Source organism: Cnephaeus nilssonii (assembly GCF_951640355.1).
Source record: "Cnephaeus nilssonii genome assembly, chromosome: 11".
Lineage (NCBI taxonomy): Eukaryota > Metazoa > Chordata > Mammalia > Chiroptera > Vespertilionidae > Cnephaeus > Cnephaeus nilssonii.
In genome coordinates, this window is record NC_137082.1 from 32,232,043 (window position 1) to 32,254,775 (window position 22,733).

At 53.0% G+C, this 22,733-nt stretch overlaps 1 protein-coding gene across 1 annotated transcript in view; it reads left to right on the forward strand.

The window, feature by feature from the left end:
• Nucleotides 1–3,033: 3,033 nt before the first annotated feature.
• Nucleotides 3,034–22,733, forward strand: part of RSPO4 (R-spondin 4) — a gene marked incomplete at both ends in the record, with an annotated part of 28,847 nt that continues 9,147 nt past the window's right edge. The window contains one exon of the mRNA XM_079783815.1: nt 3,034–3,112. Within this exon, the coding sequence (XP_079639941.1) occupies nt 3,034–3,112 (79 nt within the window). The remainder of the gene's footprint in view (nt 3,113–22,733) is intronic.

Sequence of the window (22,733 nt, forward strand, 5' to 3'; positions counted from 1 at the left end):
TGAGGGCAGGAGGTACTTGAGGTGCCACAAAGAATTGAGGAATGAGTGAATGCTCATTTATTCACTCATTTATTCATTCCACACATATTTAAGCACTTTGTGTGTTGGCCCAGAATAAAATAGAAGATTTCTGCAGTCGATCCCCAGTTGGGGGTGTGCAGGAGGCAGCCGAACAATGATTCTCTCATCATTGATGTTTCTATCTAGGGGGACACTAACGGCTGTTCTATTTTGTCTGGAGTGGTCAGAGAGCCCTCTGAGAAGGTAGCCTTGAGCTAAGACAGGCCCTGAGGGTATCTGAAGAAGACTTTCCCAGACAGAGGGGACAGCAAAAGCCCTTCGAAGGACACATGACAGACAGAGTTTGAGAAACAGGAGGAGGGCTGAACAGCTTGAGCAAAGGGAAAGGGAGGTGAAGGGTAAGAGGCTGTAGCCTGCAGTCACGCTGGGGCGTGTGACTCCCGTGCACATTGCTCCTGCCTACCTCTGCTTACCTGGGGGCTGTTCTGTTCCGGACTTTGGAGACTCCAGGACTGGGAGTGGTTGGGTAGAAACTGACTTTCCAACTTTCTAGCGCTTGATCTTCTAGAGTCATTTCATTTCTCCAGGTACCCGAATTTCATATATAAGCTGGGAGACTTCTGCATCTGAAGAACTCATTCACTCATGTGTTCATTCTACAAACATGCCAAGCCCCTATGTCTGGCATGTGCTGAGGTCCAGGAACCCAGATATGACCTCATCTCTGATCTGAGAGAGTTGAGAATTTAGAGGACGGGGTCACACCTGGTGTGATCAAAGCTGTGATAAAGCGGCACTGAGCCTGAACTGAGAATCAGGGAAGGCTTCCTGGATTAGGGCATATCCAGGGCTGGGTCCTGAATGAGTCAGTGGAGCAGGGGGATGGGATGCAGACCAGCATTCCATGGGGAGGCCACACATGAAAGGCTCAGAGGTATGAGAGGCCTGGAGATGTCTGTGAAATACTACAAGAGTTGAGTTCTCTAGGATTACAGGGGTGAGGGGTGGGGGTAGTGGGGGAAAACTGAGATCAGAGAAGTCAGAACATGAGGGCCTTGAAGGGCATGGTGGAGGGGACCCTGCTGGGACACCTGGTTGCACGTCCCAGCTCTGTTCTAGAATCCCTGAGCTACTTAGGATGGGCACCCCCGGTCCAGAGGCCTCAGTGGCCTCACCTGTGAAATGGAGCCATTTGGGTGGGATGACTTTGACAGTCCGCCAAGATCCTTAGAATGTTGTCTGCCAGTGTTCATGGAATCCCCAGAATGGTCAGGTCACAGCTGCCTCACTCTCTGTGTGTTTCCCTCCCCCTGACATGTCTTCAAATGCCCTCGCTGCCCTGGGGGACCCCCTAAGGATGGGAAAAGGGGGCTACAGAGGACACATCAGCCTTTACCTTCCTTTTCTTTTAGCTCAAACCACATACATAAGAAAAAGGAAGGACAATTGTTCATCAAGAACATGTCAAAGGTAAGTTCCTCTGTGTCCCAAGTAGTTGCTAAGAAGACAGGCACTGAGCCCAGACAGCCGACTCACCTGCTGTGTGGCTTTAGGCAACTCACTAGGCCTCTCTGAACTTCCCTTTCCTTCCCTGTAAAATGGAGCTAATCAGAATAGAGCCTTGCCGAAACCGGTTTGGCTCAGTGGATAGAGCGTCGGCCTGCAGACTCAAGGGTCCCAGGTTTGATTCCGGTCAAGGGCATGTACCTTGGTTGCGGGCACATCCCCGGTGAGGGGGGGGGGGGTGCAGGAGGCAGCTGATCGATGTTTCTCTCTCATCGATGTCTCTAACTCTCTATCCCTCTCTCTTCCTCTCTGTAAAAAATCAATAAAATATATTTTTTTAAAAAAGAATAGAGCCTCGCTGGTTTGTTTTGAAGATTATATTATGTGTAAAGTCCTTAGCACAACAACCTCAAAAATGATAGTTAGCATTATTGTTGTTGTTATTGCTTTTAGTGTGTAAGGCAACAGGGGGCAAAAGTGTGCTGTTTGTTTGGGTGGGAGGAGGGATTTGGCCCTGAAAGGGTTAAAATTCAGCCCAGCTGCTCCCAGTCCCACAGATAAGGTTGGAGAAACAGTCCAGGTCCCCTGCCCCTTCACGACAGAATTTATGAGGTGCTGGTTACTTGGAGTCAAAGATTAGGGGCTTCCGCCAGGCGGTGCAGGAAAAATTCAGGGTCAGTGGCCAGAAAGGACTTAGGACTCTTGTAAGAACCAGAGCAGCGAGAAACAGAGGCAGGCAGCAGGGCGTAGGGCATACACCCCACCCTGTAGGTGGAGAGCAGAGAGGTGGGCGCCAAGAAAGAGAGAAGAGGCAGGGCCAGAGGGCCAGCCAGGTGGGGACCCAGGGACAGGGACCCAGGGCGAAGGAGAAGATGGGCAAGCGAGAAAGTAAGAAGGTGCAGTGGGTGTGCGGGGAAGAGACAGCAGAGGAGGACCACAGAGACAGAGCGAGAAGAACAGAGGAAGGCGCGGGGAGAAAGAAACAGAACATCAGAGGCAGGAGGCGGGTAGCAGGAGGTGCTGGGAACCGAGGGATGGGGTCCCTGGGCGTGTGTGTGCGTGTGTGTGTGTGTGTGTGTGTGTGTGTGTGTGTGCGCGCGCCTGCGTCTGGCTGACAGTACATACCTGAGTAGGACACTGTAGGGGGCGGGAACGATGCCAGACCCCGGGGAGGGCGAGACAGTCCAGCCACTTGGTCCCTGGCCGGGCGACCCCCTCGGCCCCACCTCCGACCTCGCGCACCGCCCAGAGTGGGCGAACGCGCCGCCCCGCCGGCCGGCTCCTCCCCGCCCGCCCGGGCAGTGTCCCCGCTCCGCAGACGCCCTCACTCGACCCTGTGGCGGGTCCTTCGGCGGACGGCGGGTCCGGAGAGCCCGGAGCAACCCCCGCGCCCGCTGCGCCGCCCCGCCGTCGGGTTGCCGCCGGCAATTAGGCCTCCCCGGAGTCCCCGCGGGCGCCGCCTGGGTGCCAGGAGACCCGCACCCCCGCCCGGACCAGGCTGCCCAGATGCGGGTGCCACTCTGCCTGTTGCTGCTCGTCGCCCACGCCGCGGACATGCTCCCCCTGAACAGAAGGAGAAAGCAAGGTACGAGGGGCAGCCGGGCGGGGTGTCCAGGCGGGCACAGCAGGGCCGACGGGGATGGCCCTTGGGGCATCTGCCCGGTGCCCTGGGCTATTGGCTCCTCCAGGTAGGTGCCAGTCCCACTTTACAGATGGGGAGACTGAGGCCCATGGCACCCGCTTCGCCAGCTGGACCCAGGAGGCTCTGGGAGGAGAGGAAGGGACGGGCAGGGCTCAGTGCCCCCACTCCCTAGAGCAGCATCAGTGCCAGGAGGGAGGAGGGTGGCTCGGTGCACAGACAGGAAGCCTCAGGTGCAAGGCCGCAGGGCACTGGGACTAGGGGACGGAGCCGGTGGCCTAGAAGGCACCCTAAACACCCGTGATAGGCCAGGAGGTGACAAAGCGCTGGGGCTGCCCAATCCCGTCACCTCCCTGGCTCACCGTGTCACTCCCGAGAAGTCAGTGATCTTCGGCGGCCCCCCTTGGGGTGAGGGCATGAGCTGCAGGAGCTCAGGGAGACCTCAGACCTGTGTTTGGGTCTGTTTCTTCTGGGAATGACCTGGAAGAAGTCCAGCCCCTCCGAGAGCCTCCGTTTTTTTCATCTTGACCTCCTGGGGCCACGAGGAAGATGGCCCAAGGTTCAGACCATAACCGGGGGCACAAAGCCAGGGGCCGCTGGCACCCTCACCGCAGGGTCCTATGCCATTCCCCTTGCTGGGAGAGTCAGAGCATCCTCCGGAGGGGGGTTTGAGGCTGTCCCCACAGAACTGGAGCTGGCAGAGCCCATGGGCGGAGGAGAGCGAGCAAGTTTCCGCCTAAGCCGGGCAGCCCTTCAACCTCTGGGTGCCAATCTGAGAATCGACAGTCGAATGCCCGCCACTGTGCCTGGGGTTTTCACATACGAAGGGAATCCCCGCTACCTCCTCACGACATAGCTGGATGCCAAGTTGCAGACAGGTTAAGTGACTTGGCAAGTTGTCCAGCAGGTGAACGGAAGGCTGGTGGCTTCTTCCTTTCCAGGTGTGGTGTCAGGGCTGAGCAAGGCTACAAGGGCATGGGAACCAGAGTCTGCCCTCAGGGGACTTCTAGTCCGTTTGAGTGAACAGCCCTACAGGTGGGCACGATCCCTCCTGGAGTGGAGCAGGAAGCAGAAAGGGGCCATGAAGAACTGGGAGGGAGGATTGGTGGGGGGTAGGGAAAATGTGGCCCAAGGGCTCCAAGCCCTGGTGCGTGGGGATAGAAGGACCCAGGGAACAGAGGGGGGGGGGTGGGCTTTCAGTAAGCGGGGGGTGGGAGGGAGAGGGACACTCCTCGGTGAATGGCCCTGATGTGGTGGTTAAGTGCATAGGCTCTGGAACCAGCCTGCCTGGGCTCAAACCCTCTCTTCCCCAGTTACTAGCTGAGTGACCTTGGGGAAGTCACTTTGCCTTAGTTTACCCTTCTGGGGATCCTTTAGAGGATCTCTAGACTCTTTATCCGTTCTAGAAAAGATCAAAAAGACGTTGTTCTCACTGACTCCTCTATAAAATAGGAATAATCATCTGACGTGTGAATAAGACTGAATGGGTTAATGGGTACGTCAAGTGAGTAGCCGAGTGCACACGCTACTAGTGGGCACTTGTAAGTATTAGTCATTCTTATTTCCTGTCCATGGTGTTCTTGGCTACTCACAACTGCCGAGCAGGGGTGCTCATTATCTGCATGAGGAACCGGAGTCTCAGGGCGGGAAACTGGTTGTCCAAGGTTGCACAGCAGGTGAGTCGCAAAGCAGGCTGGAATCCCCATGCCTCTACAGGATACAGGTGTCTCCTGAGCTGAGCTGGTCTTCCCTTCTCAGAGCTTCCGTTTCCCCGTCTGAAGAGGAGCTGTTTAAAAAGATGTTTGTTTCTACGTTCTAAAAAGACACACACACACACACACACACACACACACACACACACACACACAGAAGAAAGAAGAAAAATTCCATTCCCAGTTGCTCAGTGAGGAGGTCAGGCATGGCTGCCACAGTTTGGTGAGGGGGGGTCTCGGCACCCCTCCCCATGGTAGTTGATCGGTTGCATTTGGGCACATACATGTCCACCCAGCCCAGCATCTTCAGAGAAAGGCTGTGGCTCCGTTCATCAGCCGGGTGCAATAGAGACAGCTTTGGGTTTCAGTCCCGCTCCCGACACCTTTGTACGGGGTGACTTTGAGTAAGTGGATTATTCCCTCTTCCCACCCACAGCCTTGGCTTCCCCATTGGTACTGGAGTGGGTGGGTGTTGGAGGGGGTGTAGGAACACTCTTCCTTTAGCATATTCTGCAGCGTACTCATAGGATCCCTGGCCAAATAGGTTTGGGAAATGCTGGGTTTAGTAGACGTATTGACTGCAGGACTTACCAGAGCATTCATGGTGAAGAGGTGAGGATGGAGAGTAGGACCTTTCCCAAACTAATTACACCTCAGAGTCCATTTTTTCATAAGACAGATGTTTGGAAAATTCCATACGAGATTTCTGAGGGTCTTACTAGCTTTGACATTCTGGTCTAACTTTGGCAGGAGAATGTGTCCTGAAGGCACCTGGGTATTGGCAGTGCTTCATGCATCCATCCATCCATCCATTCATTCATCCATCCATCCATTCATTCATTCATTTGGGTGTTCATTCAGCAAATGTTACAGGGCAGCGTCTGTGCCAGGCTCTGTGTTGGGAACCTCGAGGATGCCAAGGTGAACAGACCTGGGGCCTGCCCTTGAGGAGCTGCCAGTGTGGAGGCATGCCCCTCTTCTGACCCGCCCCAGCCTCCCCTCCATGCCCAGTCCTTGGCTCCAGCCTTCGGCCTACTCTGCTAGATCAGGAGGAATGACTCTGACCAGCAGCCGCCCAGTCTGACCCATCACCCCCGGGGCCTGGCTCCCACAGACCTGGGCTTCCTCGGGCTCCAGCGTCACTGTTTCTTTATGAAACTTAGTTTTTCTGTTTCTAAGACGAGAAAGAATGAAAGAAAAGGCTTGAGAAAGGTTTTTGGATCTCGTGTCTATTACAAAACAACATTTTGATTAATTAAATATAAATGAATCACAACCAGATGGGGATATTTCTCTTAAAACACGCTGGGGTGTCCTGGCAATGGGACACTTGGACAAAGTGAGGGGGCTCTGATCTGCACCACCCCCACCCCCACCCTGACACAGAGATTCATTAGGCAATGAGGAGAAGACAGGCTGTGACTGACTTTCCCGGCCGTCCAAGGACGCTGGGGAGGGGGCTCGGCGGAGGCAAGGGTCCCCCACATTCTTATGGTGCTTTTCCATCCTTCTAGACCTGAGGCAGTAAGGGGCCGAGGGAGGAGCTCTGGAATTCTGACAGCCCTGGGTTCAAATCCTAAGGCTTCTCCTGCCCTAATGTGACATCATGGACAGGCCATGTGCCTTCTCTGACCCAGGGCTTCACATCTGTGAAACGGGAACAATTGTACCTATTCCTACCTCGCGGGACGTTGGGAAGACCCACCACAGTCCCAGAGGGAAGGTGCCCAAAGACATACAGCAGGATGAACTCAACCACTTCCCCTCCCACTTTACAGCAGGGTGGAATATTCCCGGGACTGGGGGAGGTGAGACTCACTGGGTTGAACTCACCTTTGTCTGGGCCCCTCTGAGCCCCTTTTCCTTCGTTTGTTAAAGGACCGTGCCAGCACCCACTCCAAAGGCGTGTTAGGTGGACTGAACGTAACAATCCTCTGTAAACAGCACAGCCCCGTGGGCAGCCGGCAGGCAGCACTGCCCGGTGCACAGACAGGGAAGCTGAGACCCCGCAAGCAGGTGCCCAAAGGCGTGATGGGGGAGGACCCGGGTTTCTCGTCTGCAGTTCAGGGCCACGACTAGGCACAGAACAAGGTGCAGCCCCCTAAACGCTAGCGTCCAGGTGAAACCGGGTGAAGATGCACGTCAGGGGCAGAGCTGGCGGGGACACAGGACCCCTGAAGGGCAGAGCGAGGGGTGATGCCTGCAGGGGGAGCCCTCGGGGAATGGCCCTGTGGGCCAGTAGAACGCTATCTTGGGCGAGTCCTTCTGCCCCTCCGGATCATGGTTTTCCTCATAAGACAGGGGCTGGTTGAGAAAAGGGAAACAGGATACTTGGCACAGAGTAGGTGCTCAATAAACCAAGCCCTGCTCACCCGCCCTCCTCCTCTGAAGCCAGTTTTGAAGCCAAACTTGGGGCTCAAGTGAGATGCTGTTTTCACCTCACATGGCTCTCATTCCCCAGGGGAACCCACTTCCCTCCCCCAACCTCCACCCAGACTCAAAAGGAGGCCCTGAGACCACTTAGTGAGGCTGACCCCGTGCGGGAGCTGTGCATATGGGCCGTGGATCCTCACCATGGCCCTGCCATCTCTCAGACAGGGAGCTGAGGCTCAGAGAGGGACAGTGACCTGTCCGGGAACTTCCAGCAGCTGAGCCGGGATGCACAGCTTTGGAGTCTCCAAGGTGTGCCTGGAAATAGAAGTGAATCCTGTTCGTGACTCGCCCAGGACTGCCCGGCAGAGGCACCTGAGAGGAGCCTGGTCAGAGGGGTAGATTTAGGATTTTGTCAGGCAGGCGTGGCAGCAGGGGAGGGGCTGGGGACCCCGGCAAGAGGAGAGAAGGTTGTGTCTAGGTGGAAAGGGTCCAAGGAGCTGTGGCCAGAGGATGTGAAGGTCAGATTGCAGACAGGGCCAGCGTCAGTCATGGATGGCCTCGGATGCCACTCGCCTGTCACCATAGTCACAAAGAAATATTTATTGAGCCCTTCCTCTGGGCCAGGCCCTGGACTAGGTGTTGACAAGGACAGCAGAGATGCGCTCTACGGTCTCTGCTGTCAGAGGGCCCAGCATCTCCTTGAGATGCTAGGAACGGGTCCCTCGGAAGGAATGACATAGGAGGATCCCGCGGCTCCTCACCCAGCCTTGGGAGGCAGGTCCGTGGTGGTCCCACTCTCAGCTGAGGAATCTGAGACTCCACAGTGGACTTGGCTTGCCTTAGATGTCACATGGGAAAGGCGACCCTATCCATTTCGTTCCCCTCCCTCTTCTTGCCTCTCAGTCCACTGTTTATTCATCCATCTTTTTGTCCTCCCATCTAGTGAAAAAAAAAACACTGAGGCTCACATTAATTAAAAGTTTTTCAAACTGAGGTTGGCAACCCAACAGCAGGTCAGGCAAAACATTTAGCAAAGCACAGCCAGCATTTTTAATGAAATGGAGTGGAACGGAATAGAATAAAATAAAATATGCGGGGTCGGCAAATATGTTTGTAAAAGGCCAGAGACTGAATATTGTCAGCTTTGCAGCCATGTGTGATCTGCCACATTCTCTTCTTTGTTGTGGTGGTGGGGTTTTTACGATGCTTTAAAAATATGAAGCCATTCTTAGCTTACAGGCCATACAGAAAACAAGCTGAGCGCCAGATTTGGCCCATGGGCTATAGTTTGCCAACCTCCTTTTGAGAAAATATCGGAGTGCATTGCAAGTGTTAAGATGAATCATTATTTTGCAAATGTGTTAGAGTTCTCATATACATGTGAATGTGTGTGCAAGTGGTGAGTGTGCATGCACATGTGTGTGCGAGTGTGGGTGTGTGTGCACATGGGTGTTGGCATGTGTGAATGAGTGTGTGTATGTATTCTGTGTACTGTGTGAACTTATATAAAAATGCAATTTCACCGTTGTCAAAAAGCATAGACCAGCCCGGCTGGCGTGGCTCAGTGGTTGAGCGTCGACCCATGAACCAGGAGGTCACTGGTTCGATTCCTGGTCAGGGAACATGCCTGGGCTTGAACCCCAGTACGGGGCATGCAGGAGGCAGCTGAACAATGATTCTCTCTCATCATTGAGGTTTCTATCCCTCTCTCCCTCTCCCTTCCTCTCTGAAATCAATAAAAACACATTTATTAAACACACACACACACACACACACACACACACACACAAGAAAACATGGATCAGCGCAGTCCTCATGACATCTCTAGGAGGCAGGATCTAGGAAGATCCCGATATGCAGATGGAAGACTAAGGCCCAGTGGATCACACAGGCATGGGAACCCAGAGAGTCCGGCCCAGAGCTCCAAACGTGACACCGAATTGCCTTAATAAGCATTGACTGCCCACAATGCCTTTTGCAGACCCTTAGTACATATGCTTGTTTCTAACGGCCCTGAGTCTGGCAGCCATGTCCTTCCCAAGCTGGGTAGATTTTAGCCTTGGAAGGTAGGAGGATCCATCAGGGCCTAAAGGTCGCTCTGCATCAGACATCCCTGAGCCGCCAGTGAGCACCAGCCACTGCGTGCTCCTCACGCTAACCCTGCCGCTGGCCTGGCTGCCCCTCTCCCCTTACAGGGAAGGAAGGCTGGTTCAGAGAAGGGAACTGGCTTGTCCAAGGCCATCTAGCACCTGTGCGTGTGACCTGGGCTTTCCTGGTTCCAGATCCACAGGAGCTAATCCTGCCTTTTCCAGAAAACCCATTTAATGCTGCTGTTAACCACCCTCTAATTTAGACAGCACTTCACAGTTAGCAGAACTGTTCAACCTTCATTTCCTCTCTGGAGTCCCGGAGAAGGGTTATGAATAATGGAATGTTAGGGCTGAAAAGGCCAATTGAGACTTTTGAGACCAACACTTGTAAAAGTGGAACCTCCAACGGGGAAGCTGTTCAGCCAAGGTTCCCAAGATGGGGGTAAAAGTGGGGGTTCAGGAGAGATCGGGGTGAGGGTGGCTTTGGTTAGGTAGAAGACGGCAGCTTGTTCCAGGGTTGGAAAGTCTGATTTAGAGCTTCTCAGAGCCTCAGTTTCCCTCCGTGTGACTTGGGCATGCCCTCTCTGCTTTGCCTTTCTCCCTGGTCTAAGGATAAATGTCAGATGAGCAGATGGACCCAAGAGGCCGTTCACAGCTTGAGGGCTGCCTGCAGAGGTTTCTTAATAACCAGAGGCCAGTCTGGGGTCAGGAGTCTCATTAGGGCCTCTAGGGTTACCTGAGTGCCGCATCGGGTCTGTGGCCGGAAAGGGGCCTGGCGGAGGCCTCAGAGCCTCGTGCTGTGGACATTGTCAGGACACACAATGGCCCTGGGCTTGTTGGACACCCAGAAGCATGCTCCTCACCTATAGATCTACACCCATATACGTTCCTTCAAACACATATTGTTTCTTTAAGAATCCTTAATTTCCAGTGGCATCAAAGGTTTAGAAAAGTCTCTTCTGGATCTGGTTTTCTGGTTGAGCATTTACTCTATGCCAGATGTTACCCGTATGGTTTTATTCAACAACGTCAGGCACTGTTCTCAGTACTTTATACATATGAACCGATTACATCCTCCTAATAAACCGTTGAGGTGGGTACCGTTCTCCTTATTTTACAGATGACACGCAGAGGTTAAGTAACTTGCCCACGGTCACACAGCCAAGGTTCAAATCCTGCCTGGTCCCAGACCCCAAGCTCCAACTGCTGAGCTCAGTAGCCTCCCAGCCTTAATTCATCCTCACAGCAACTTGTCAGAGGACTGTTACCCACATCTTACAGAGAAGGAAACTGCCTTAAGAGACAGGAGCATTAATTGGAGTATATGAAATGGCCATTTTTGTTGGTAGAATACAGCCACATATTAGCAATTTCGTATGGTTGAGTCCAACAGCTTGGCAAGTGAATTTGGCAAAGCCAGAATGTAAACCTAGATAATTGATTCCAAAGCTTGGGTGCGTAGCCACCCTGCCAAGCCTTCTCCCAGTTCATCCACATAACAGCCCATGAGTTCGTTTGATCTTGTTATTCTACAGACGAGGCCCTCCATGCTCAGAGAAGGGCAATCAATTTGCCAAGGGCACACAGCCAGGGTGGGGAGAGGAGGGGATGTGCCCCCCGGTCTCCATGGCCAGAGCCTCCTTTCTTAGCCCTGTGCAACAGTCAGCGCCATCTAGGACACATGCCCTCGACCCCGTCCTGGGAGATTCCTCCAGATCCCACAGGGAGTGGTCTGATTCCCATGGATGGGTGAAGCTAACGCCTCTTGGGCACGGCTGCCTCAGGCCGGGCCACCACCGCCCGCCGTGGAATGATTTCTTGTAGCAATGCCACATGATTCATAGGGCCCGCTTTGTGGCCCGTGGTGGGGGCTCCGTGGTGCCATTGCGGGTGGCGGGTTCTGTGTCACCAGCTCAAAAGAAAGGCATCCCCAAGCCTGGGGGACCCAGACCGCACGCAGAAACCACTCCCTTTCGCCAGAAGCCTCCACTTTCCCTGAATCCTGACAGCCGTGCCCACATCCGCAGGGGTGGAGACGCGCGGAGGAGGAATGTCACAACTGCCCTTCCGGAGCCTGCTCTGGGTTTGGCCAGTGGGCGCAGCTGTCTCTAGCACGTCGCGGAGCGGAGGCTGGCAGGCTGGCACGAAGGCCGTGGGCTCTGCCGCTCACTACCTGAGTGGCCTCGGGCAGGTCATCGCTCTCCTCTGTTCCTCTGTTGGCTAATGTGACAGAGGGGCATGCAGTGCGTTCCTGGCACATAAGGGGTGCTCAGTGAGTGACCATGACGAGTGTCCAAAGCAGTCGGGGGGGGGGGGTGGGATGTGGGCTTGGCAGGCCTGGGCTCCGCTCCCAGCTCTGCTCCTGCCATGCTTGGGTGAAAATACTTCCCTCCTGCGTCCCAGTGTCTCCACCAGTATAATGGAGACGGAAATAGCATCTACATCATATAGGTGTCTCAAAGATCACGATTCTGCATGTAACCCCCCCCCCCCCGCCCCCGGGAGACAGCAGGTGCCCAATGAATGGTGGTAACAGTCCTGATTCCCGGGAGCTTGGCTCTTTCCAGTGTTCAGAATTTCCAGCCGGATGTCAGATATGCCTCTGCCTCTATTTGAAAGTCCTCAGCAGACCTACTCATTGCAGGAAGGTTACTTTGAGGAGCCCAGATTCAGAGGGTAGGGTGGTCCTCCGTGCTGTGTGTCTGTGGCATAGTGACTCACCCTCTCTGAGTTTCTGTTCACTCCTCTATGAAGTCAGACCTCAGAGGACAGCAGCAAGGATGGAAGTGTGTGTGTGTGTTTGTGTGTGTGTGTGTGTGTGTGTGTGTGGTGCTGGCACCTTATGAATGTTTAAATAATGTGATGGCTATTTGTGGATGAAGCCATGGTAGGGCCTGTCAGCCTACCCCCTGCCCCCAGCAGGCTGGAAAAACCCAGTCAGATGCTGCCTTGCAGACATGTTTTCTTCCTCCCGCCTCTTGCCCCGCTTCTGGCAGCTTGGAGTCCCTCAGACTCCTAATTCACAGCACATTATCAGCACCGGTCCTGCGAGACCCTGCTTGCTTGCGTTTTCCTTTTCCTTTTCCTTTTCAATTGTTACAAATTGCTGATTTTTACATTTAACATTTATTTCATTTTTAAAAATGTTTTATTTTTTATTTTAACATGCTAATTTCATTTTAAAGTTTTTATTTTTAATTTTAATGTAATTTATTTAAATTTACTTTTTTTTCTTACAGTTTATTTGCTTTTCATTTTATATTAATTTTATCATCTAATTTTGTTCTAAAATGCTATTTTATTTTTAAAATTTTAATAAATTTAGCCCTAACTAGTTTGGCTCAGTGGATAGAGCGTCGGCCTGTGGACTGAAAGGTCCCAGGTTCGATTCTGGTCAGGGGCATGTACCTTGGTTGCAGGCACATCCCCAGTAGGAGGTGTGCAGGAGACAGCTGATTGATGTTTCTCTCTCATCGATGTTTCTAACTCTCTATCCCTCTCCCTTTCTCTCTGTAAAAAATCAATAAAATATATATTTTTAAAATTTTAATAAATTTAAATAATTTTATTCAGTTTTATTCCGCTTATATTAAATTTTTTATTTTACTTTTTAGTGTTTTTCATTTTTAAATTATTTTCGTATTTTTATTTTTCCCACTTTTTAATTGGGTTTCCTGGATTTTTTAAAATATGCTTTTTATTGTTGATAGCATTACAGATATCTCCCATTTTCCTCCCCTTTACCTCTCTCCTCCCAGCCCCTACCCAATTTACAGGACTTCCTTGTATAACCCACATTAATGTCCCCAGTCGATTTGGACATGGGCGATATCTTTCTTCAGTCTGACTCTTACCTGTTAACTTGGTGTGTCCTCTGGAGAACAGAAATCACATATGATGATACTGTTTATGTGGTCAGATCTCTTGAAGGAGGAGGGGTTCCTTCCACCTCATGGTCTGGCCTTTTTGAGTTTACAAAACGTCCTATATGAAGGGCTCATAAGAGGGTCATGATGCCCTGACCGGTTTGGCTCAGTGGATAGAGCGTCGGCCTGAGGACTCAAGGGTCTCAGGTTTGATTCCAGTCAAGGGCATGTACCTTGGTTGCGGGCACATCCCCAGTCAGGGGTGTGCAGGAGGCAGCTGATCGATGTTTCTCTCTCATCGATGTTTCTAACTCTCTATCCCTCTCCCTTCCTCTCTGTAAAAAATCAATAAAATATATTAAAAAAAAAAAAAAAAAAAGAGGGGCATGAGCCCTCAATTCTATGTCCTGGAGCAGACACTTGGCGCCCTGTTCAGGGACCACCTTCCCGGGAACGATTCTTCCGTCACACGTGTGGATAGTCCTGATGCAGTAGCGCTCGGCCCCTCCCGAGGACACTTCCTGTTCACTGTCGCCCCTGGGTGTCCTGAGCCTCTGCACTGCAGTCAGCACACATCTGTTGAACACTTGCTGTCAGCCGGACCCCGTCCTCAGGGGCCAGACTGGTGGAGGAGGCAGTCCCACCCGAGCGAGTCTTAATGTAAGAGTAGGAGGGAGGTCAGCTGGAGCCCTGCCCCGGGGCCGGTGAGGTTGGATTGAAGTCCCCCTAAAGCTGAGCATCCCTGGCCAACGGCAGACATTTCCCAGGGCTGCTTTGGCTCAACGGCTTCACTGTGTGGAACATCTCATTCTCCTGCATCAACAACACCCAGGAAAAGAAAGAGGACGCTCAGGACATTGGTGCATAAAGCAGACTTTGCTGGAGGTCTGGGGAGAGCTAAGGGCTCGTCCCACAGTGCGGGCGGTCCAGGTGGACAGTGGCTGTGCTGGTCCTACAGCCTCCTCTGCCCTCCTGTCTGGGGTAACGCCTCTGCTTCTGTCTGTCCCCACAAACGGCTTGGGGCCCTCTCTGACGGGCCTTGGGCCTTGAGAGGTGTATGGCTTCTAATGGCATTTCCCTGCTTTTGGAGAGACACTGGGCAGGAGTCAGCCGGGAGGGGCTGGCAGGGCACACGGGAGCAGTGAGGGGCTTGGGCTCAGGTTTGCCTCCCCCCTGCCTCCTCACTGTGGGTTCTTAGGTCAACGCTTCACCTTTCAGCCTCAGTTTTCTCACCCATGAGGTTGGGGGTAGGTGTGGCCCCAGCTTTGTCAGGTTGTGGTGGGTGTGAGATGATGCCACACGAGGACCTGAGCAGCATGGAGCCCGGCGGGTGGCAGCTGCTCAGCCAGCGTCCGCCTCTGCTGCCCGTTTGCAGTCCTGGTCCCTTTGAGGATCTGCCAGAACTCAGACCCGCGTGTCCAGCCGCAGCGGCCCGTCTCGGCTCCAGCTCTCAGCCTTGGTTTTAACTGGGCGAGAAGGATATGGTCCCCCTTTGGCAGATGAGACCCACTGGCACCTCTACGCTCCACATCTCCTGCCGAGCAGGGCTGATTGGGAGCCTGGCCTGTGGTGGGGAAGGGGTGACAACAGGAGAGCGTCCCCTAGAACAGCAAGGCCCCAGCCACCCTGAGCCCCAGAGCAGGTGCAGCAGCGGCATCACGGGCCTGGCCTTCCCAGTCAGGGGCCAAGGGCCAGGCTGTGCACAAGGCCAGGTGGGAAGGGCCAAAGGCACCCATTCCGAGACCAGGGTCCCAGCCTGCCCCCCAGCGGCCACTGTGTGGCTCTAAACAAGTGCCGGCCCCTCTCTGAGCCTCAGGCAGGGCACCATCTCTCAAGTGGTATTACTGCATTACTTTCAGCTTGAATAGACGCTGCCCAAATTCCTTCCTCAAAGGGAGCGCTGGGTGCTGTCAGTCTTTTATAGTTTGCCTGTCTGGTAGGTCATAAGTAATAATTCGTTCTTGTTTTAATCATCATTTTGAAAGTTATTAGTGCGGTGGGACAGCCCTTCATGTGGTGACTTAGCCCATTGGTCTTTTTTTCTTTGAATTAATGTCTTTGCCCGTTTTCCCACCTTGGGTTGTTCCTATTGTTCCTATTGATTTCTGGGAGCTCTTTGTATATTGAGGATGGTAATCCTTGGCCTAGTTTGTGTGTTATTGGCTTAATGATTAGATTGAGCACATAATAGAAGCTTATAAACATGACACGTGTACTTTTTTTTTTTTTCTCGAATTCTCTATTACGTCTCTAAAACTCAATCCTTAATAAGTTTGGGCAGATCTCAGAGCTTCCTGGTACTAAAAAGCCCAGTCAAGTGCTACATTTTAAAATCATGTGTCTCATTCAAAGCTCTCTCCTTCCCCACCACTGACTCCAGTTATCTGCTCTGAGGGGAGATGTGTCCTGCTCCCTCCCTCCCTCCCTTGTGTGTTGGGAGCAGAAGAAAGGATGGGACAGGGACAGCTGTCTCTTACTTCTCTGATACTCCTGTGACCTCACAGCTCTGAGCACAGAGAAAACTCAGGGCCGCACTATCAGCGAGCAGCAGGGGCAGGTCTAAATGCCCCTCTGCCTCCCTCCACGCCCTCCGTGTACGGCAGGTGCCCTAACTGTGGCATGGGGGTGACATGGGGCAGGAGCATGGGCTTGACCTCTTCTGACCTTCCTAGCTCCCTCACTGTGGTCTCCCCCCACCCCCCAGCCTCTTTTGGGTTGGGGGTCTGCAGTTTGGTTCAAGCTCAACTGCCTCCTTCAGTGTCCACTTGACCCGGACAGAGAATTGACCAAATGGTGGCTGTGCAGGGTTCCCAGACTGCCCCTGCCCCTCTGCATCTCTCATTATTCTCCCCTCTCCCCCCATAGCCGTGGGGGGGGGGTCAGCAGGTGTGTGTCCAGTCAGAGGATGAGATGCCCATCTCCATGGCCATCAAGTCCCCTCCAAACTATGAGGATTCTCTTGCCACCGCATCGGGGTTTAGGGAGGCAGGGAAGTTCTCTGCTCTGCCCCAGCCCCTGGGGGCGGGGCAGTCCTTCTTGGATTTTCTTCAGACATGTGCTTCCATGGGCTGGGGAGGCAGTGGGGCAGGGGAGGGCGCAGAGACAGTTGGCCCCACTCACTAAGTCCCAGAGCGGGTGTCTGGCCCCAGTTCCACCCTCATGAGTCAGCTCTCTTAGAACATGGTGATTGGGGGCGGGGAGGACACAGGCTTTGTTTCACCCGTAGTCACAAGTTATGGCGCAGTAAGGTGAGCCCTGTCCATTCAGTCAGTCAACAAACGTCTGCAGAGCACGCAGTGTACCTGGCACTGGGCAAGGCGCAAAGGCCTGGGGAACTGACTCCAGTTATCTGCTCTGAGGGGAGATGTGTCCTGCTCCCTCCCTCCCAATCTACTGTCATTCTGCACCTATTTCTGAAATGCTTTCACCCTTATATTCCTGGAGTTTAGAAAAGGGCCTGAAACATTGTAGGCATTCAAGAAATACCTGCCGGATGGATGGATGGGTGGATGGATGGGTGGGTGGATGGATGTATGTATGGATGGAGGGTGGATGAGTGGATGGATGGATGAGACCCTTATAAACACTGTCTTTAACCATCCACTTGACAGACAGAGAAACTGAGGCCCAGAGACAGGGAGAGACTTGCTGAGGACTCACAGAGTAGGAATGAGTTCACATCAGGGCTCTCTCCCTTCTACTAGGATTTGAGAGGGGGGTGCGCCTGTATGGAGAGGCCAGGCCCAGAAAAGGTCCCTGAAGATGCACTCACCCTGTGCCTGGTGTGGCTGGAGGCCCAAACTGGATTCCTGACTCTCTGTCAACCCTTAGGACCTCCAGGTCCCTTGGGTGCTGACTGAGGGAGCCAGGGCTGTCCCTGGAATGCCAACAAGGTGTGGTCTGAGGGCCAGATTCAGGCCTGTCTCGGCCAGCCCTGACTTTTAGACCCAGCTGCCTTCCCTGAGGCTAACTGGCAGTATGACCCCAGGTACCCTCTGCACTGGGAGCTGATAGTGTACCTAAATCTTCCTTAGGGCTTACTTTTATGAGGTGAGGGGAGTGTTTGTGTTGGGCCTATTTTGAGGGGTAGGCTTCCTCCAATATATAATAGTAACTGCACGTTAATAAGACTGCCTGACTTTAAATCCCACCTTGACACTTACCAGCTGTGGGATCCTGGGCAGCTTGCTTGCCTTCTCTGTGCTTTAACTTTCTGTCTGTAAGAGGAGATCATGATACCTTATGGGGTTGTCACAGCAGTCTAGCCGTGTAAGAGCTCCACACTGCTCACGGCTATCCCATCATCTGCCAAACCTCGTTCTGCTCATGTCACACACACCAATTTCCTGCGCCTTCACAGCAATGTATGAGGACCGTTACTGCCCTTTTACAGGTGGGGGAACTGTGGCCCCGAAAGGTTAGGTTGGGATGTGAACCCAGGCTGTCTGTTTCCAGAGCCAGGGCTCCCCCACCTCTCCTCCTGCCGTCAGCACGAGGGGCCTGTGGGGCTCGAGGGGCTTAGAGATTATCCGGGCCCCGGGCAAAGGGAACCCAAAGGCCTAGGCTTGCGAGCCTCACCTCACCCGCATCCGGCTTCAGCTCTTACCTGCCCTATTAGTTGAGCTCCCATATCCAATCTGGTCTCAGGAAGAACGAGGCTTCCTTGGCTGAAGAAAGCTCGAAAGCCCTCTATCAAGACCAAGCCTTTGTCTTTCTGTTGGGGAAACCGAGGCATGCAGCGATGAGGGACTCTGCCAAGGGCAAGGGCACACAATGAGTCTAAGTCCAAGCCAAGACAGGAGCCATGGTCCTTCCTAGTTCTTAGCCCCAAAGACTTAACGTGACAGGATAAAGGAGGGCATTTGTGGAACAGACAGCAAACCGTGGTATCTTCCTCAGTCAGATTAATCTTAGGGGTCACAGGCTTTCCAGTCCTTCTTAAAAGGCCCGCTCCCGCCCCCACTACCTTCCTAAATCCCAGCACTCACATCCGCCCCCGGCTCATGGGGGCCTCCTGGTTTGGACAGTGGCATCGCCCCTGCCCCCGGGCGTGGCAGTGGGTCTCCAGCTTGGCTGGGTGTGTCCCCCTCCCCCGATCCTAACTGCTGCAGATGCCCTCCCACTCAGCCAAAGCTGAGGCATGTACAGTCCCCCAAAGAGCCACGAGAGGCAATGCATCCCTGAGGAGGAATTGTAACCTCCCTCTCCAAGGGAGGGAGGGGACTAGCAGCCAGTGTTTATTGCCTCCCGGTCTTGCCAAGCACTTTATACACAGCTCTCAGGGCACTTTACAGCAACTAAGGGAGGCTCAGAGGTGATCAGAGATGACTGACTGCCCAAGGTCACACAGTCAGACCATCCCACTGTGGAAAGAGCCAGGACGGGAAGGAGCAGGAACCTGAGTCCCTTCCCCAGCCCACAGGGTCTCATCGAGAACCTCCTACTGTGTACCAGGCACTTGCTTACTCTACCAGACACTGGGGCCGCAGCCATGAGCAAACAGAAACAGGCCTGCCTCAGGGAGATGCCATTTGGGGGTGGGGGGTCACATAGATAGTGAGTTCTCTTGGGCACCTACTATGTGCCTAGCACTGTTTTGAGCATGCTGCATTTGGTCCTCAAAATAACCCTGTGAGCTAGGTACAGAAGAAGTATTGGAGACACCAAGTATTTTAAGGCCACACACGCAGCAAACGTATCCCTATAACATGAAAAGAAGAAAACTGTCCTCTCAATGTTTTTTCAAAAGAATGGCAACCTCACATACCCCAGTTTCATGACAGTTTCACACGTAGGACAACTTTAAGGCAATTTCTTACACAATTTCACATACTTGACAACCTTATGACACGTTCACACACAAGACAGCCTTGTGACAATTTCCAAGACAGACTGATTTTTTGACAGTTTCACACTCAGGGCAGCTTCATGACAATTCTGTGTTCACGGATACCAGGTGCTGAGCTCTGGGGAGATGGGTCCCGGGGAAGTCCGCGGTGGGTGTGACTGCCTGCCCTAGTCCTGGCCTCCGCCAGCTGCCCTGCCCCCAGCGTTAGCCTGCCCAGGGAGGGGGGACCCAGCAGCAATCCTTTCTAAAAAAATGATGATTTCCTGAAGGTCACTGGTGGCCGTTTTGGGCTGCTCGGTGCCCCAGAGCTCCCACCAGGAACACGAATGTGACTGCTCTTAATGAGTGACTAATGGGGGGCAGAATGCATCTTGTGGGTCCGGGGCGGGGTGTAAAGAGACAACATGGGAGCAAAGAGAAGTGGTTAGATCCTGGACACGTTTCAGAGGTGGAACTGACTGATTTCCGGTAGATTGCATGTAAGATATGAGGGAAGAGAAGAGGTGAGATGACTCCACGGTTTTTAGCTGAGTAGAGTAGCCATTGACTAGGCTAGATGGGAGATACAAGTGTGGGGGGCATTATTATTATATTCTGAGGGTCTTGTCCATTCACCCCTTAGGGGTCTTGTATTGACGCCTTAGCAGGCATTTGCTATCTGCTCTTTGCCCAAGCTCTTTCCATGCCACCAACTCACATACCACCCTGTACTCGCCTCTCTTAAAATCCTTTCCTCCTCCTACACAAACGAGTCCTGCTTCTGTCTCCACACCTGCCGCTCCAGAAAACCATCCCTCCTGGCTCCAGTCTCTGAGCCCAGCCCTGCCTGCCTGCCTGCCTGGGTCCCTCACTCGGCTCTGAGCTCCACTGGGCAGACAGCATCCGCTTTCTTTGCACTCTCTGATCCTGGTCCTCCCAACCAGACTGCAGGCTCCCTGAGAACAGTTTTTGAGAACATTTATTAAGCCATCATTCATTCTTTCATTTAAGAAATAGCTAGTAGGTACCTACAATGTGCAAGGCTATGGATATTGGAAGGACAGCAAGCCAAGCTGGGCCCCAGCCCTCGAGGGAGCGCCTTCGGATGCCTCCCATTGACCCCCCCATGAATCAAGTAATGAAACAGTGCTTATGCATCTGCCATGAGCTGTGCGGAGCACTTTGCATGGATGAGTGCACATCATCTTCACAAGCGCCTGGGAGGTGATTGCTACTATTGTTCCCATTTTGCAGAAGAGAAGACTGAGGTTCAGAGTAGTGAAGGCACTTGCCTTAGATCTCCCAGCCTGGAAGTGGTGGTTTTTCAGGCCCCAAAGTCAAGACCACCTAAACATGCCACGAACGCGAGACCCTCAAGGCTCCCTCCTGAGGACTCAGAAGAGTGCGGTGGGCTGGACACCTCTAGCCCCAGATGCCCTGGGAGCCAGGAGTAACTCCAGGACCCAGCCCTTACTGGGGATGATGCAATCTGCCCCCAGGCAGGAAAGCCCCATTCTCCAGTGGTCGTGACTGCCTCCCACATGTGGCGGCTGAGGAGGCAGGAGGGAGCCCAGATGTTGTTCATTTCCTCTGGTCATTGGTGACAGCATCCCCCGATGCCAGGCAGGGGTTAGGGAGTGCCCAGCACTCCCTGCATGTGGCCCCCCTACATGGTTCTGGATCCTTCCCAAGGACAGAGCAGGACCTGTCCCTCTGCAGGTTGCACAGCCTTGGGGCCGGGGTGGGGGTGGCGAGGGGGGTAGTGGTCTCTCTTTCCTCGTCAATCTCAGCCCCCAGGGGGTCCTTCAGGACAGCTGTGTTAAATCCTCAGTCCACCATGACACATGATGTTCTCATGCAAGACACACTTCTCTGGGCACACCCCAATTATGAAGAAACTCTATCCCCAAAAATGTTGACATCAACATGAAGAGTTCTGCACTGACTGCCAAGGCAAGTCCAGGATTGCAAACCCCCACGGAGGCACGGCAGGTGGGGTGGTAATATCACTGAGAACTCGTAAGTGTCTGGCTTGCTCAGGTCCCCACAGCATTATCTGTTAGGTCAGCCAATACGGTTCCTATTTTATAAATGAGGAAACTGAAGCACAAAGAGGTTAAGTTCAAGGTTACCTGGGCAAGGAGAAGGGGCAGAGCTGGGATTTTAACCCAAGCAGTCTAGCTCTTAACCCGACTCCACTCTTTTTAAAAATATATATTTTATTGACTTCTTACAGAGAGGAAGGGAGAGGGATAGAGAGTCAGAAACATCGATGAGAGAGAAACATCGATCAGCTGCCTCTTGCACACCTCCTACTGGGGATGTGCCCGCAACCAAGGTACATGCCCTTGACCGGAATCGAACCCGGGACCTTTCAGTCTGCAGACCGACGCTCTATCCACTGAACCAAACCTGTTAGGGCGCGACTCCACTCTTAAAGGGTGGTCCCAGGACCAGCAGCATCAGCCTCATCTGGGAACCTGTTGGCATTAGACATTCTCACACGCTGCCCAGACTTACTGAATCAACAGCTCTCAGCTCCCCTGTGTTAACAGCCCAGCCTCTCTGTGTTAACAAGCCCTCCAGGAGAGTCTGCTGTGTGCCCTGGTGTGAGAACCCCTGCTCTACAGGGTCTTCTAATCTGAGGGAGTGAAGTGGGTGTAAGAGAAACAGCAGCTCGAGGATGATAATACATAGCAGCTGACCTTTGCCCTCAGTGCCAGGTATAATCGGGAGTGGTGGGGACTGCAGCAAACTGGAGTGCATACGCCCCATCTACATTGATTGTAACTCCAATCAATGATTGCCTTGCAGCATTGCAGGCCCAGCATTGGCAGATGTTCTGACGTTTTATAGAGAAACCCAAATTCCAGTTTTGTGGGGTTTTTTTATGTGAAATTTGATTTTTCAAGTGTTGGTAATCTATTCAAATTATTGGGCAGGGGTTGCTTTCTGTTCTGTTTTGTTCTGAAGTGTGGGGCTGGAGTTCTTCACTTGGGTATTGAAGCTTTTTCGGGGACACATGCGCTGCGGGCTGCTGAGGAGGAGAACCTGTCTGGGAGAACAAGCTTTTCAGAGTCTGGGAGAGTGCAGAGGCGTGGGGCCCCTGTTAGCAGAGGGGGGCCACAGAGGCGATTGCCCACCGGAGCTCGTCACACACGCGCACCAGAACAGGGCACTCTGCCCTCCTGCAAATGTTCTTAGGTCAGCAGGCCAGCCCAGACCATTGTCCATCAACCCCAAGTCAGAGTTCTCAAGCGATGCAGCCCAGCCTGATGAGCTATTCGTGCCTGGTTCAGTATCCACCAGGGAACAGGCTCATGCAGTACAAGTGCGGCTGCCAGGGCTAGTTCTGAGGGGAAGGAGGTTGTGAGCAAGAAGGACACTTCCAAAATGCCTAGCACTCTTATTTCGGACTTGTTGAAATGTACATTCCCGGGTTTACAAGCCTCCCTGGGGATTCTTATGCACAGTCAAATTTAAGAGCCATCAAGTTTGGATCTTTCTAAAGCAGCATTATACAAACTGTAGTTGTCATCACTTATTAGTCATAAAATTGGCATTTAACTCTCCGCAACCGTGACCTTGGGCGAGGAGGAAAAGAGCATTGCTGCTTTTAACTAGTTATACATATGTGATGAAAACCCCGAGTAAGACCATCAGAATTCACAGTCAGAGGTGCTATTACAGCATAGAGGC